This window comes from Cavia porcellus, unplaced genomic scaffold (assembly GCF_034190915.1).
Source record: "Cavia porcellus strain 051 isolate PalLab524CR breed Dunkin Hartley unplaced genomic scaffold, mCavPor4.1 scaffold_17, whole genome shotgun sequence".
Taxonomy (NCBI): Eukaryota; Metazoa; Chordata; class Mammalia; order Rodentia; family Caviidae; genus Cavia; species Cavia porcellus.
The window spans coordinates 31,971,122-31,989,023 of record NW_026947500.1 but is presented as its reverse complement, the minus strand read 5'-3'; the positions used below and the strand labels follow the sequence as shown (position 1 = coordinate 31,989,023).

The 17,902-nt window shown below is 43.8% G+C and overlaps 1 protein-coding gene across 7 annotated transcripts in view; it reads right to left on the bottom strand.

Annotated features, from left to right (window-relative positions):
* Kiaa1549l (KIAA1549 like) overlaps positions 1-17,902 on the bottom strand; it is a 254,772-nt gene that overhangs the window by 21,116 nt on the left and 215,754 nt on the right. For all 7 annotated transcript variants that reach the window (XM_063227749.1, XM_063227751.1, XM_063227750.1 and 4 more), the window contains one exon: positions 5,087-5,437. In XM_063227749.1, coding sequence (XP_063083819.1) covers positions 5,087-5,437 — 351 coding nt within the window. The remainder of the gene's footprint in view (positions 1-5,086; positions 5,438-17,902) is intronic.

Here is a 17,902-nt window from a genome sequence, read left to right as displayed (position 1 = left end):
ACACCAAAGTTCTGATGTTCAAGCTCCATCAGAGCCTGGCAAACATCCTGATAAGTCACTTTGGCCAAGAGATAGAAAGAGTATGGGCTTCGATCTTAGACAAGTTCTGATCCATGCCTGCCATCTGTAGTTGTACAGTTGGCCCTCTGGCTCCATGGGTTTAGCATCTGAAAATTCAATCAACCAGAGAAGAAAACTATTTTGGGGGAAAAGTTGTCTCTGCACTGAACACATACAGATGCTGTTCTTGTCATTCTTCCCTAAACAATACAGCATGACAACTACTTACATAACATTTACATTATATTAGGTATTATAAATAATCTAGAGGTGATTTAAAGTATATGGAAGAAGGTGTGCAGGTTATCTGCAAATACTATGCATCTAAGGATCTGGGCATCCTAAGTGGAGGGTGTCCCAGGAACCAATCCTGCATGGTTACTAAGGGAGGGCTGTCTAAATAAACCTGGGCAAGTTTCTTCACTTCTCCAAGCCTCAGTTTCCTCACTGAGTCTGGGGACAATAATATTGATTCTCATAGAATGGTTTTTGGATCAGAAGAGATCACATCTGCATAGTACTTTGCTTGATGTGCAGTAATAAGTAACAGCTACTCAGTAGAAGCCAACTGTTACTATTATTGTTGTCACTGTTAATTCTATCAGTAAAGAGTCTAGTGGGGAAGATATAATAGTCTTTTTTGGAATTCCCCATTCTGTCTCCAACAAGAAGGTTGTTGGATGCTTTCATTCTACTTGGCATACACTCAATATGGCTTCTAGCAAAATTAGATTGGTCATTAGACATTGAGTCCAATTTCTTCACAGATTCGGGGGCAAAATATGAGTGTCTCCTAAACTGCAGGGCAGAACTCCTGAGCCACCAGCAGTACCCTTTCCCATGATATAAATGTCATCAGGCAAGCCCAGTGCACTTAAAGCCATTAGTTTCCAATTATCACCCAGCAGAGGTTGAAGTACTTCCCTTTTGGAGGACAAAAAAAGTAATCACAGTTATCATTCTAAATTGCCGCCTTTTCTATCGATTTTCACATTATCATAACACAAAGGAGCTCTGTGAGAGGCTGGGTTAAGAATCATCATTCCAACTAGGTATTGTTAGTTATTTTCTCCTTTCGTGGAAAGATGACCTCATATGTTGCAAGTAGAGAAGAAAACCTTAATAATGAAAGAATGGCCTTTACTATTGTGCTGGTTGGATTGTTCATCTCACTATTGTGTTATGTGTCAGCCCATTTCTATTTTAGGTGGCTTTGTTTTAAAATACATAATGCAGTTGTATCTGCCCACTTGCTATAGCTGCCAACTCCCAATTATGACCACAGAACCATCTGAGTTTTCATATGTCCCACAATCAATGTTTAAATATGATTTTTACTAAATTTATGTGTAATGATTGGGGGAGATGATGTGTTCTTAGCTATCACTGTTTGGAAGACTTGCCTGAGTTGTCTAAACTTTTTCTCTCTGAATCCCAGACCTCACCAAGGATTCCCAGAATCTGGCCCCCATCTAAAGGAGCACCTTTGTTCCTGGGAATGATCTTAAAACAGAAGGAAAGTTCCTCTGGGACCTGAAGTTGGGCCATAAGTGCAAGGTCTTCAAAGGACGTAACAGAGTAGGAGCAGAAGCTGTGGTCAAGATCATGAGTGGGAGAGGTATATAACCGGTGGGCCTAATGGGAAGGAAGAATAATTTGACAATAATGATGACCATTTGTTGAGTAATTTGCCCTGCTGGGTATTATACCCAGCACTGTGACTAATGTTAGCTAACAAGTTTTGGGTGGTTACTAGGTGCCAGAACTACACTAAGCATTTACAGGAATTATCTTATTGTCCTATCCACTGCCCTCTATCTTTACCATGGTATGGCATACAGGTGTGAGGCTCAGTGCTGCAGTTTCCAAGGCATTTCCACTGGTGAGCATCACCCTACTTTGGGATAGAAAAAGACTAAATTTGAGGACATGAACACCCTCCAGAGATTGGGGTGAATGAGACAATGTGATGGAAGTCAGTGGTAATGAATGGATAAGGTGGCTCTTCCAGGAGAAAAGCAGCCTAAAAGGAGGACATAAACATGGAAAGATTAAGGAATTCACTAAATCTCAGAAAGGAAATTCCCTCCTTCCTAAAGGCAGGTGTGCACGTATCATTCAATTACTAGAACGCTGTCATTTTGGAAACTGTAATACGATTGTCATGGGAAAGCATTTAAAAGACAATTTGGAAGGGTGAGTGAGAACTTTTCTAACTCAGAGTTGCTGATACTCTTTGGTAATGCTGTGCTTTTTAAATGTACTCACCAAAGTTCCCTCATGTTGAAGGGAAATTTGTATTCCTGAGATCTCGTCATTTCCCCTAAGTCTATTTTGCCTGAAAAAATTATGTTAAGAAGGGAGCAAAAATGGCTAACAACCATCACTAATGGTTAAGGAAATGCAAGTCAAACTGCAGAGAAGTACCATGTCACATACCTTAAGAAGGCTACAACCAAGAGACCAGCAACTACTATGTGTTGTTGAGGATGTGTAAATATTGGGACTCTTGGAAACTACTGTGGGAAATAACAGAGAAGTTCCTCCAAAATTACAAATAGAATTCCATAAGAGCCAGCAACTCTACTCTTGGGTATAGACCCAGAAGGGGAAAGCAAGGACTTGAAGAGATTTGTACAGTGACATTCACAGTAATGCCATTCACAATGGCCAAAGGTGGAACACACCAAGCAGCCGCTGACATGAATGGATAGACAACAGGTACTACCCACATGCAAAGGGATATTATTCTGTCTTTAAAAAGCAAAGAATTCTTGAAGCATGTTATGACATGGATGAGCCCTGAAGATATTATGCTAAGTAAAATATACTAGTCATATAAATATATAATTCCACTTACATGGAATACTTAGAATGGTCAAATTATAGACCGAAAATAGAATGGTGGTTGCCATGGCTATGGGGGGAGGGAAGAGAAGTTTTTATTAATAGGTACAAAGTACCATTTTGCAAGATGGAGAATTCTGGAGATTGAGGGCACAACAATGTGAATTCTTAAGTGTAATGAACTTTATATTTAAAATGGCTAAAGCAATATATTTTGTTTTATATACTTCACCATAATAATAAAAATATTAATATTATATTGAGTTTTTCTTTGAGAGTTGGGGACATAGCACAATAGTAAGGCAACGGTCTAGCAGTCATGAGGTCCTGGGTTTAATCTCTAGCACCCTAAAAGAAGGAAAAGAATTTTTCTTTGTATTCTACCTGTATTTCAGAAAACAGGATATAAAAAAAGATGTCTTGCGTTTGTTTTATTTATTGCTTATACCCTGGATTTGCATATCACAAAGTAAGAAAATGCCTTTAAGATAACTAGTTCTTATGTTGTCTTATTTTCTCCAACTGGCATTTACAGTACTTAGTGAGGAGCATGCAGACCAGCGAGCACAAATGTACTGGGCAGGTCACCCTGGCACCTGGCCACCAGAGACTCGCTGAAGGTTGGCAAATACACATTCTTAATAATAAAGCAGTTATGAGCATAACCAGCATAAGGCAGATTCCCAGGACCTGATCTCCCTAGAGAAAGGGGCGAGAGAGAAATTCTAAACCTGCAGACCTAAGGACAAAGCCTTGCACTGATGTTGACCCCAAGCACAGTCACTTCTCTTGAGCCCCAAATTGCAACAGACTTTGGGCTCTTTTGCTAATCAACCAGGAATGGTATGGGGACAAGAAGCTGAAGCGAGAGACAAGATCTTCAAAGAGAAGGAGGCTTGCCTCAAAGAGCAGCATCATAGGTGACGTCTCAGTGGCCCAAAAGGAGCAACACGGAACAAAGGGACAATATGGAGACAGGCTCTGGTGTGCCAGTTGCATACTTACACAGCATCTCAGCAACAATTTATTAAGTCCCAAGATAGTTAGGGGGAGGGAGTGCAGGCTCACAGGTGCCCTAAACAACCTGCTTCAAATGAAGTTAAATAATACAGCAGAGAGATGATATAATGAAACACAAGCCAGTAGGACACGCTCAAGAACTTAGTTTCTGCTGTCAAACTGCCTGGCCTTGGCTCCCAACTCTGTCTCTTCCTATCTGTCCTTGAGAAAATTGTATATTCCCAGTTTTCTCATCTGTAAATTAGGGATAACATGAGTACTTGTCTCAGGAGCTTGTTGTAAGCACTGAATAAGTAACATACAAGTAACACTTAGATCAGTACGAGGGCTGGTAAAACACTCGATAATGTTGACTCTTCTTGAATAGTGACAAATCACAGTAACAATTCATAAACTTCTGCTCAGAAGTAACCCCTGAGATAGGGCTGAATCTATCTACACCAGCTCTGTCTAGCATGGTCTATGATTTCTACAACTGTGCCTGTCATCTGAAAAAGATATATGTAGATGCTACAGTGGTGAATGAAATGCAAACTAATTAAAACTGTTATTTGAAATCATAGAAGCAATGACTACTAAATCAACTAGTGTTTACTGTTTACCTGGCATTCTTCTTGAATGAAAAATGAGGTCAGTCTTTTTCACGAGGGTCAGTAGAAAATAAAATTCATCCTACAATGTGTTAGGGTTGAACATAAAGGCTTTTCTTTTTTCCCCCGCCTGATGGTACTGTGGGTTGAACCAGGGGTGCTCTAGCACTGAGCTACAGCCTCCCTTTATTTTTTTCTTTCTGTTGTGGAGGTTGAACCTAGGGCCTTACACTGAGCTATATCTCAGGCTTTTTAAAATTTTCTTTATCTTGATACAGGTTCTTGCTAAGTTACCCAGGCAGGACTAGAACCTGTGATTCTGCCTCGGCCTCCCAAGTACCAGGATACAGGCATGTGCCACCTCTTCTGAGCATAAGAGCTTCTTGCATATTTTTCCTAGAGGAATAAAAGGCTCTGTGTTGTGGATGAAGGCTAGAATGAGAGCCAGCAAGCTCTGTCTCTGACGCCTAACATGGTTCATCATTGGAAGCCCCTGCTTTGTTTTGAGTCCCTTCTTGAACCCACTGGCCAGGGCTGACCAACGATGACAGGAGGGACATCGGACTTACCGGTCGGGGTAGACTGTACTGGTACATTTCTGGGCGGTAGGTCGGCACCCACTGCACGCCAGCCCTGGGCCGGGTCATGGTCCCCGGGGCACTGGTCACCACCTCGGAGTAGGGCAGGTGCTGTGTGGAGCCGTAGGCCTCCTGGTGGCGGCTCTGGCCGGCGTGGCCTGCGGATGCCAGGCTGAAAGCTTCCTCCAGCAGCATGTGCATCTGCTGCCTCACCTCGTCGATGGATGGCTGCGAGCTCAGTGTGGACGTCTCTGAGTGGCCTTTTACCGGCCTCGACCTGGCGTAGCCCCGGGGGTCGTGAACTCTGTCCACGTTGGTTTCTTCTATGATTTCAGGTTCTGTCTGTGGGACCAAACAAAGCCCAAAGGTTTGTTAACTAAGCTCTTTCTCATGAAGGTGGCCTATAATCTACTCTGAAATAATCACTCGGATTGATTATATTACATGTCTGTGCTAACTGAAGTTCTATCCTAGGTGTCCAACCAAGAAGTCATAGAACAGGGATTGTCAGCCTGCATTATATAAGAAAGGTCACACTCCAGCCACAATTGTACACTTCAATTATCACAGCCAGATGCACATTTTGCTAATTAGCATAGTAATGAGAAACAGCTTTCATGGATGGAATTCATAGTAGTCTCTAAAATTTAAAAAATCTCTTTTTAGTATATGTTTATGAAACAATGAATATACTGATTGTGGGGTATTGATACATGAACATTTTCTATACTCTATGCCTTTGAGTATAAGAATCTGGAGCAGCCTGTGGTGTACACTCCAATGGATGGTACTTTAGACTCTGAACAGACTCTGTAAGTGGTCTTGCATGCTACTATTGGTTAGAGAATTGTTGGTTGTCTGATGCCATTTATCAGGGTGGTGTACAATGAACTGGAAGCTCTGGGGTGGGGCCCCTGAACTTTGATAAGTGCCCTGGCAGATTCTGATTCCTGCTCAAGTTTGAGATTCACTGATGTAGAACATTCCCGAGTTTTTCCCCACTGATCCTCTCATTGAGGGAGCATCTGCAGTATTGGGTGTGCAAAGAGCTGGGACTTCACTAGTGTCAAGAGCAGGAGGCAACAACTGCCAATTACTCTTGCCTGCTGATAAAGGCTTGTTTAGTGTCTACTCCTTATTCTGAGGCTTCCCTGCCACTGTTGGCTGGGCCTCCCTAGGTATTCATTCCACCACACTGGTCATGCACAGTCTCAGGGTGTGGGAATGCACAAAAGCAGGAGCAAAGGAACTGCTCAAGTGATCACAGTCAGCTGCTCTGTAGCATCCTCTGCAGCAAGGGTCAGGCCTTAGGGGTGAGCTGAGAAGCTAAAAGATGGGGCACTAAAGATGTTCCAACCAGGAAAGTTGCTTTGACTCTTCGGTGTTTTGATAACTTCATTGTTAAAATGAGGATCATACTACTTCAAAAGATTTAATAAAGATTAGACAAATGTACACATAAAGATATATAATGTTAGCACAATAATGCAAGTTACTTTCATCATCATTATTCAGATGCACACATCGTCATGTGATTGCTATCTTTAAAGCACCTGGATGTCTACATGAACAGCGTAAGAAACTGCCATCAGGAACTCATTCATACAGGGAAGTCCTCTCCTAAATATTACACACAAAGGTCAAAACTATGACATACTTCATTTTAAAATAGGTATTAATTTTTCTTTACTTTTAGAGAAGAGACTGAAAATTCAGAAAACACAAACTTCAAATTAGACATTTCCTGTAATGCTATCATCCAAGCTTAAGACTTAGCTATAGTTCATGAAAGATAAGGTTCTCTGTAAACATTCAGATCTAGATTTAGTAGTTTAAAATCTTATTTTTATATGAACACAAGGAAGGATAGAATATGGCGTGGAATGTGAAATTACTCTCCAGATAGCAAAAAACTCAAAGACATGTCATGCCTGAGAGCCATGTCCCCAAACCCTGTGCTGGGTCATACTGAGGCTCTTCTGTTAGGGGATCCTTAGGGAAAGCCTTATGGTCACAGCCTGAGATGCACATTCTGCCAAGGCTGGAAAACTGCTGGTTGAGATTTTGCCTGGCTCTACTTTCCAAGATAGGGAGTGCAATTTCTGCAATTTTCTTCATAATGCACGAAACATTCTGAACTGAATTCACAGCCTGATGGACTTTAGGAGGTGATTTAATGCAAGTCCTATTTCTACGATGAGGAAGTCAAGGCCACAGTAGATAAATGACTTGCCCAAAGTCACCTAGGGCAGGGCAATGATAAAGGCCAGAGCTTCTATCTCTTGTGCCAGGCACATCCTGCTCTAGGGTACTGCCTCATTAATGCTGGATTACTACCCACACAGAGCCCTTCCTCCTACATCCTCAGTCTCACTAATACGTAATGGATGCTCAGTGCTAAACTGCTCCCAGGTGGGAAGTTAATGGCACTGGTGGGGAGCTAAGTTATGATTTTCCCACCCCTGAGCTGTACCATGCCTTTTCAGCCATATTGGTAAGTCTGTTATCATGTGAATTTATAGTTGTGAATTAGGCAGGACAAAAGTGTGCTTTGTAGCAATATCTCCCTGCTATCCTGCTCCCCAAGACTCCTCCCTGTGGGGAGAGGCGTGGGGAAGCATTACTTTTATAAGGGAAGTGGTTCCCATCACCATCTACCTATGACAATAAAAATTAACTTCTACCTCTCCCCACAGGGCTTCCATTAAGTATGGAGAGCTCCCTCTAACTGGAGGGTCCAGAGCATAACTCAAGTATGACTTCAACAGGTTTGTTCAAGCCATATTCTAAAGAACTTCTGTTTCCCCGCAGCTCTCAGATTGTTTTTCAGTCTCTTGATATCTGCAGAGGAAAACATGTCCAGCTCTCATCAGGCCTAAGCTTTCTCTCATCCCACTGGAACTGCTTAACGTCTGCACTGCCACAAAGTAGACCCTCCCTGAGTCACCACACCTCTATTTCTGTGAGCCTAGCATAAGATGCTTGGCATTCAATAAGACTTCGTGAACTTGGCATGAAATTAAAAGTCTGTCCAATTCCCCATTGACTGAGTTTGAGGTTAAAGGGCCCACTTTCCTTAGCACCCTCTGATGCTAATGAGATGCACAGCCAACTACACTCAAGGTGCATGACTCCCTAAGCCTCGTGCTTCTCCTATTGGGAGAGTTGAACTGTGTCCAATATTCACTATTTCTGTAACTCTGTCTGCCCTAAGAAGTGCCATACTCCTCCATTAGCATCACCCTTGGAGTAATCTCATGCCTACTCATGAAGGGAAACACCCTCCACCTCCCTGCCTGCAACATATGATTCATATATTTGCTCTTTTACTTATCACACAACTATTGGTTTCAACTGTATGCTGACTTCTGGGGTGGTGTTATGAATCTAACAATTAATAAGACTGTGTTCCAGCTGGAAGGAGCTCCTACGAAAGGAGATAATAACAGCAAAATAGTATCAGCCAGCCATAACTTACATACCAGATACTGGTCTAAGAGCTTTTACATATTGAATTTTTAACCTTTTTGCATTTTTGAGATGGTCATGCTATGTAGTTCAGGCTGGCTGTTAAGTCACTATCTGGCCCACTGGCCTGGCCTCGAGCTTCCATGCATCGGGATTACAGGTGTGCGCCACCGTGCCCAGTTCTTTCTACTCTTATAATAACCTATGCAGCAATATTAACAAGTAGAATTAGTCCTATGTTACAGATGATAGAATTGAGGTGTTGAAAGATCATAATTGGCAGAAAGTTTAATTCTAGCACCCACTGTAGACAGGTAACAGATCCAATACCACACCACCATTCTGGGCTCAGGCTGAGGGCTGAACAGATATCTCTTCCCAGGAGGACAGCTGATAAGATAATTATTCAGACAGGCTGCCTCAGAGATCACTCTAAATACGCAGCACTCAGAAGTCTCTGCACATGAGCATTTTGATAAATGCTCACTGGCTGAGACTGTTGTTATTTGACTCCTGGCACAAACTGGGGGCTCCTTTAGGGTAGGATCACTGTGTTGACAACCCTAAAGCAGGGCCCAGCTCTGAAGTGAAGCCAAAGTAGTTCACATAATAGGTGCTTACATCTACTGCAAGACCTGTGATGGGCCGGGCCTGTGTGGGATTTTCTGCACACCTCAGCTCACTCAGAATCTCAGGGCCATCACCCCTGTACCCATTGTCAGGTAAGGGGCCAAGTGTGCTGGTTTAGCATGTCCTCAGTCTTTTTTTCTTCACTTGCACATTTCTGAAAACACTTTTGCTTAAGGAGACAAGATCAAAACCTAGTGCTAGTTGATGGTTGGCTTGGGTAGAATATCTGTGATCAAATTTGGGGAAGAAGCTTTATTTTTATTCTTCTTTAACTTGGCAGGTACTACACTTGCTTTTTCCAAACTTACACTCTTGAAAAGTATGAGGGAATTATTTTTTAAACTTCTCTTTTATAAATTAATCAAGATGTACTTCAATAGAAACTCTGAAGAATTAATCAAGGTATGTCTGTTCATGGCAAAAAAAAAGTCAGAAAACACAGATAAGCAAAACAAAGAAAATTAAAATCCATTCTAATTCAACTGTCAAAAATAACTACTGCTAACATGTCAACCTTCCTGAATGTCCTTCAGGGTGTTTCCCTGCGATCAGAATGGGATGATGGTTATAAAGGTGATGCACTGCCAGCCCCATGCCCAGCCCCAACACCTCCGCCCAAGCCACAGAGAGCTTGGCCCAGGTCAGCTTCTGCCCTTGCAAGGAGGGCCCACCCTTTACCGTACAGAATCTTTAGCTTATGCGTGAGGGAGCAGGAAGTGGGGATAGTATATTAGTCAGCTTTTACTGCTGAGACAAAATACCTGACATTAATACACAACTTAATGGAAGAACGATGGATTTTGGCTAATGGATTTCAGTCCATGGTAGGCTGGCTCCAACGGTGGAAGGGAAGGAAGAGAGAAGGAAAGCGGCTCACTCATGGCAGCCAGATAGCAAAGAGCAGAAAGAGCCAGGTGGGGATGGGGCAGAGGACAGGATACACTCTTCTAGGTAACACAACACCCCGGCGAACACTTCCTCCATCACAGCAGAACAGCTGCGAACTTACTAATGAGTTGATCCATTGATGAGTTAATTCCCTCCAATCCAATCAGCTCCCCAAAGCCCTATATCTGACCACATGAGCCTTTTGGAAGACAATTTTGATCCAAATCACAACAGATGGGAAACCTAAGTGAGACAGAAGGTGTGGGCTGGAGGAGTTTTAGGGGCATTTTTCCAGACAGATAATATGAATAGCAAAGAAATTAGGGGAACTTAAAAAGTATTACTGCGCATGATATGTTTGCCTTCATGCATATGAAAAATATGAGTGAAGGAACAGATATAGTTAAAATTTGCTTTTGTTACTGGTTCTTTGACTTACTCTTGTAGAACGAGTGGTCTGGGTATGATTTTATAAACAGAACACATGCACATACATATGCATTCAAGCATTTTTCTGTATTTGTGAGATTTTTAAAAAACAGGCTATACTATATATAACACTGAAATTTTTTAATCCAACATGTATTTATAAATCCATGTCTCTTGTCAATTGATGCATGTATTTATAGGGAATAGCTCAGTAACTTCATAGCATTCTGATATACAATGGAATTTTCAAATTATAGTTTTCCCTTTTATCCAATGATATTGTAAACCAATTTCTATTTTAGGTGGTTTTGCAATGTTGTGCTAAAGCTGGAGAAGGTATCCTCATGATTTAAACTTTGCCTATACTCATGGTCAGGTGTGCACATCTGTAATCCCAGCACTCTAAAGGGCTGAAGAAGGAAAATTGTGTTTGAGCCCACTGGAAAACTTAGTGACTTAACACGAGCCCGTCTCAAAATTAAAAAGATAAAATAAAGGTGGGGTTGGGGTGGGTGACTGGGGGTGTAGATCAGTGTAAAAACCCTAATCTCCAGTACTGCAAAAAAAAAAAATTAGAATAATTGGTACAGAAGCTGTCCATATACTTAGGTTTAGGTAGCTCTGGTGTATCAGAACTCGGCAGCAAAGGCCACAGTGTTTAGAAAAGGCGGAAGCTGTTGCTTCTCTACTCCTGAGCATAGGTTTCAGGCATCATGCTTTGTGGGGCCCCCTGGATAGAACCTGCAATTCTTCTCAAGTTATTTCAAAAGACCAAGCCAGTTCCACACTCCCAAGATACCCCATAGAGTGGCCAAGTGTCCAGGGGACTTCAGCTTCTCTTTTTGAGTATACATGACATTTAAATATAAGACATTATGCTTGCGTTTTGGAGGAGGCTTGTACTTTTATGGCTGCTCCGACTATTGAAGTATAACATTGGAGCTAAAAAGTACATGTCTCATAAGGGCACAGATGGATGCTTTATCACAAACGGGACACTCCTGTGTGGAGTCAGCACATCGACCAAGCAATATATCACATTGCCCAAGCAATACATCACAAGGACCATAGAAATCCAATCCATGCCTTTCCTTTCTCCCCACAAATAACTGCTATCCTGACTTCTAATGTTGCAGACTACTTCTTCCTGCTTTGAGACTTTATATATAAACGTAGAATGACATCATATATATACATACACACATATACATTATATATTATATATAATGTCTTTTGTTGTTTTGTTTTATTTTATGTTTTTGGGACAGAACCTTTCTGCTTAGCTCTGAACTCACAGCAGTCTTCCTGCCTCAGCCTCCTGAGTGTGGGATTACAGGTGTGCCCCCACCAAGCGTATTTAGTTTCTCTTTAAAACCCATGGAAGCAAAACTGAAGGACGCTGCATTCCATCTGCTCTCTGGAAAATACAACAACACATTTGGTCCCATTGTCGAGCCTTTAGGACATGTTTTATAGCCCTAAGTCTTCATCCACATTAAGAAATAACTTCTTTATTAGACAACTATAAAAAAGAAAACATTAGGATCTGTTTGGAATATATAAATAATTTCTATGGATGAATAAGAAAAAGGCAATTCAATTTAAAAACTGGAGTGAAAGAGAAACAGGCAAGCTCAGGACAAAGTCTTAAGTAAGAAAGATTTTACTGCATTTGAGAAAGTCAAACTGAGCTGTTGTGAACTGCGGCCCCTCTAAAATTCCCACGTGAAAGTCCTACAGTCCAGGATCTCAGCCCAGGATGGGACTGCATCTGAAGACAGGGTATTTTCAGGGGTAAATAAATTAGCACAAGGTCATGATTGCGCACCTTAAGCCAATGTGACTCATGTCCTGAGAGGCGGAGATGTGGACAGACATGCACAGAGCAAAGACGCTGTGGGGTCTCCGGGAAAACGCAAGTGTCTTCAAACCACAGGGCGAGGTCTGGAGCCTCCCTTTGTGGCCCTCAAGGTGAACAAGCACTGCTAATACCCTGATTCAGAGCATTGGCCTGAATCACTTCTATGGTTTCAACTGCCTAGCCTGTGCCCTAGCAAACAAATACAGAGATCTTGTGGCTGAAGCCCCAGTGCTCAAGAGGACAAGAGGAACCTTTAGCGAATTCTAAACAAGAGAGAAATGTGATTGGAATGGAAGAATTTATAGAAGGTTATTTAGGAGGCTCTTGCAGTAATCCAGACGTGAAGAGATAGCAAGGGCTTGGAACAGGGTGGGTATGGACAACAGGAAACGGACAAGGTCAAGATATATTTGGAAAGAGAAATCATAGATTCGATGTGGAGGAGGTAAAGGGAAGCAAGGAGTCATGGCTGGGAGCCTCTACCACAAAGAGGGCTGATGCGACGTGGGTCACTGGGTGCTCTCTGAGCTCCCCAAGTGTGTGTGACCTTACTGCTGCTTCTTTCTGGAATGCCCCCTTCTGGGGCTCCACCATCTCTCATTTTAGGCATCTGCTCACAAGTCACCTCCCAAAGGAGCCTTTTTTTGGCCCAGCCTGTAACTCCCCCTTGCCTCGCCCGGTTGCATGCTCTTGGAAGTGTGCCACCCATCTCTGTGAGAGTATTTCTGTCTGCTCTCCTACAGGACTGCGGCTCCATGAAGGCAGGGACTTTGGCATGACTCTGGCCACCCCTCAGGACAACACATAGTTAGGCATTCATAAAGACTCACTGGATGACTGTGTGGAAATTAGCATGAAAAGCCCGAAGAATTTCTATTTAGAGGCAATAACAGAACTGGATATGGTGGCACATACTCCTAATCCCAGCTAACAAGGAGACTGACGCAGGAGGATTACAAATCAGCCTAGGCAACTTAATGAGACCCTATTTTAATGTAACAAATCAAAAAGGCTGGAGAGGAAGCTCAGCCTGAAGGCTCAAGTTCAAAAACAAACACCAACAGAAAAACAAAAGACGGTGAAAGACATTTCTGTGGGTGTAGGTTAGATTTGAAAGTCTTATCCCCAGTGCATTGAAAGAAGAAGGATGAAGGTTCCTAAGACCATGGATTCCAGAATTTCTTGAGCAATGAGCCCCAAAGTGAATGGCTATCTTACGCGGCCAGATTTCCCAGGACAAATAACATGGTTTGGCCTCATCTTGGCGCATTTCCAGAGTACCAGTATCTGAAGACCTCCTCCAAAATTCCCCCCAAGCCCCAGATTTTCAGCTTTAGTGTGAAGGACAGCTCCATCCTCCAAGAAGAACAGACTCTGAACAAGATCCTGCAGCTTCCTGGCGAGGGTTCAGAGACCAGGTGGGGTTTCAGCAAGACAAATTCTGGGCCATCTGGCTGTGACGAAATTGATCTGGCTCCATGTCCATGTTCTCCCCCACCAATCAGGGGATGTCCTTGGCCATGCAAAGCAGTGCTGCTCCCACCATGTAATGCCTGCCCTGGTTAGAACAGGAGCTGCATGGACTACCTGCCCCTGGGAAGGCAGAGGGAGTTCTAGGAAGTAATTTCTGGAAACCAAATTTCAGGAAGTTCTGCCTTCGCCTCGTAGGGAGGAGATGACCATGGGACGAGCACAGAGATCTTTGCAGCAGTCTCTGACCAAGCCCCCGTCTTGAAAGCTCCTCTGTCAGTAGAATGAGATCAGCTCCTCTTGGAACAGGTGGGAGGCTCGGAATAAGGGCTGGATGATTCTCCTCTGCAAAGTGTGCATGTGAAATTCTTAAAAACCTTGCCAAAAATGTCACATTTCATTTTGTTTCCCAAAACATCGCTCACATGCATGCAGTGGCAATAGGAGGACGACATGCTGCTTCAGATTTGGGCGAGGTGACTTCTAAGGAAAGAGGGTGATCCTCTTTACTTCTTGTTGTTTCTTAATCTTCCAAAGAGTGAGCCACAGTGACACAGGTCACACTGGCAGGACAGTCAGAGATCAGAAAAAGTGGTTTGGTGTTTCTCAGGAGAAACCCAGCCCAAGAGGGGTTCAGTACCATGTATGTCACAAGATTCCATTTGTCTTGACTCAACATTTCTGGCCCACCTGTGTTTGGGATAGCATGACTTCTGAGGTCCCCTTTGAAAGTATGGCCTGGTGCTTCCTTCATGAAGCCCATCTCCAACCTCATCTTCCCCAAGAAAGCCATCCTGTGGGGACAATCCTCTCTCTGGTGTCAGGACACCTAACTCAGAGTCATTCTGAGTTGTCTACAGTGCACGAACAGAAGGAAGAGCATCACTGCCTGGTCCAGTGGAGTCCCAGCTGGAGTCACAGGAGCTAAAGTTCCCTGTCTTTTTCCAACAGGCTTCACTGGCTAAGTGTGCTACCACTGAGCTGCACCTGAAGTCCATCCCTTTGTGCTTTAATTTAGCTTGTGTTGAGTTGTGTTGTGTTGTTTTCGTTCATTTCAGCCAAAAGATCCTAACTGATAACTACCATAATGTGCATTTGTTTCCAGCTTTGACAGGTGAGTTGAATGTTTATATGCATCAGAGCTAGAACTATGTCCTGGTTTTTCAAGGCTGAGCTTGGGAGTCACCTCTCTGCCTGACACACTTGTTTGCTCATTTGTTCAACAAATAGAAACACTGTGACTACTATATGCTAGCTCCTGTTCTGAGTGCTGAGGTCTCAGGAATGAATAAAACATGATTCGTGCCCTTAAGGAGCTGAATGGAGAAATAAAATAAATACAGTAATAATCAGAAACTGAGGGTAAGGGCTGTGATTGGGGCAAGAACCAGGGGCCACTGGAACACAAAGGACAGGTGTCTACGCCAGATCTGCAGACACGGGCGTTGGGAAAAGATTCCGGGGAGGATAATATTTAAACCAAGTTCTGAAAGCATTGCTTACATCAGTGGGTTTGCCTCCCAAGGAACATATGGCAACGTCTAGAGACCGTTTTGGTTGTTGTAATCGGAAGGGGTGACTGGCACTTAGAGGACAGAGGACAGGGATGCTGCTACAACACACAGGACGAAGAATCACACAGCCCCAAGTGTCACAGAGGAGTCTCGACTGAGGTGAAGCAGGCAGGAAGGGATGCTCTGAGCAGAGCCTGAGTTGTACAAAGACGGAGATACAAAACCACACGGCAAGCTGGAGGAAGGGCATCCTGGCGGTAGCCCAGGGTGGGGTGGGGTTAAGCAGGGCTGATCTCAGCTAGCAAGTGTGCCTGGGCCGGGCACCCCAGATGAGTCCTGAACAGGGAGCTTAGACTCTGAGTCTCCAGTCCAAAGCCGTGGGGGAGGATTTTAAATCAAGGGTGTGTGTTTCAGGATTCCCCGTAGCAGCAGGGCAGCCTCAGCAATGGTGAGGAATGGGGACTAGACCAGCAGCAGCCAGGGCACAGGCAGGAGGGACAGACCTGCAGGAGGACGCCTCTGCCTCATTCCACAGATGTGCAATCCCCTGAGTCACACATATTTTTCTCCTCTCCAGAGCCTTGCACAGGTAGGTATAGTGGCACAGATAAACTGCATGTGGGGCTTAGACACTAAAGCCAGCAGAGAAAGTAAAATCATGCTGAATTAAATCCTTGAAAATCCTTTAAATAGTCCTTGTAGTAATATGTGTGTGGCCTTGAATATGCAGTCTTAGAGAGTAATAGGGGTCAAGAGACGTGCAAGGTACCGGGTACCAGAATATATGCAAAATATACTTTTTAAGGCATTAGTTATTATTTATTTTCCTTTTTCTCTCAGGGCCCTGTACTGCTGAATTTATGTATGTTCAATGCACGGATGCTATGAGGTTTGGCACTCAGTATGCGACTGCTATCAGCAATGAAAGTGACTGCAAACCCAGGGGGTATTCTCATTTGTCCACTAGCCTCTGGCTCCCACAGAGGTTTGGTGGTGGCCACAGATGGGCCAAGGAGCACACAGGATTGGACACAGCCATGGTGCTCAGGACTAGAGGAATGGTTCCTCAGCTTCTGGGCACACTGCTGGCTGCCAGCCCTCAGAGGTCAGCTCTTGCTGGGAACAGCCCTTGGCTAAAGACAGTAGCATCACCCCAGGACACTCAGTGACTGTTCGACACCAGCACTCAAATGGCCAAGGGCTCCATCTAGACTTGGAACAACTCTGTAGTGGGTCAGCTGACACTTTGCAGTTCCTCCCCACTGTCCAGCTCTTAACTATGCCGAATTGGGTTTCCCTTCCTTCCCTGGCATGTGTTCTTACCAGGAGCTTTATGAAGACAGTGGTTACCCTGGGTCAAAAAGCTGAGCAGTCTGAGAATCTAGAAGAAGCTGGGATGGGTAGGCAGGAACCCAGGGAAGGAGCAGGCAGGCTGAAAGCACAGGAGATCAGAGAGAAGCAGGTGCCTCACACTCAAGTACACCTAAGAGAAGAGAAGGCCTGCCTGCCCCCCAGCCCAGTAGAAAGCTGCCTGTATGGGAGGGAGGGAAGTGGAGGCCTGGCTTTGAGTGAGATCAAATACCTCAACTTCTTTGCCTCAGGCTCTCCAGAGCCTGATCTCTTTTTGTCAGATATTTCCCTTGGATTGGAAGCACTGGTTAAAATACACTATACTATACATGAACTCAAGGCATATCAGGTTAGGGTACCTATAGCTTAAATTAGCTGGCAGAAGTAAGAGAAAGAAATTGGAGGCCAAAATGGGGGATAATGTAGGAGAGTTCTAGGTAGAATGCTAAGAAGGTATAAGGTCAACACAAGGGCACCCAGTTCAGGGAGGTGACATGCAGGTTGCTTCTAGAATAAAGGACAAAATCCCTGAGACCAACCATTTGCTTCCATGAAGTCAAGAGTTGACTGTAACCTCAGGTGACCCTACTCTATTATACAGTACCAGGTCCCTCCTGTGATCAGCCTTGGTCCTTGAGTATTCTGTCAAAGCTGTAAAATGCAGGGTCAGGGATGAGGAATGGATGGGTGGAAAAGACTTGCATTCATTATGCGACTATAGACTTACCTAGAAGACCCCAGACTTGCTATAAATTATTGCAGGAAGCCAGATCATATTTCAAATCCCTGCAAGCAGAATCCATCAGAACAACTTTTCTGATTCCCTGCCCTCCTTCCAGTGACCACAGGTCACCTGTAACAAAGAGAGCTGGCTGCAATTGTCAGATGAATGGCCAGAAACAGAAACACTCATGAGGCACAACAACCAATGCCCACAGCCTCAGCAAGTTGCTAGGGACTTAGCTCTGAGCAGTGAGTTTTTTTTTCCTTTTTGCTGTTTGTTTTCCTCACGTATTACCCTAAATGCTTCAGTGGTGCCCTGCCTGGTAAATCTGCTTTCACTTCGTGGTACCTGCGATGGGGATAGCGGACACACCCCTGGCCATCTTTTTGTAGCATGAATTGAGGCTAAATGGCTAGTGTGCATACCCTGGAAGGCTTAGGTGCTGCCGCCTCAAGGCATTCACCTGCGTGCAG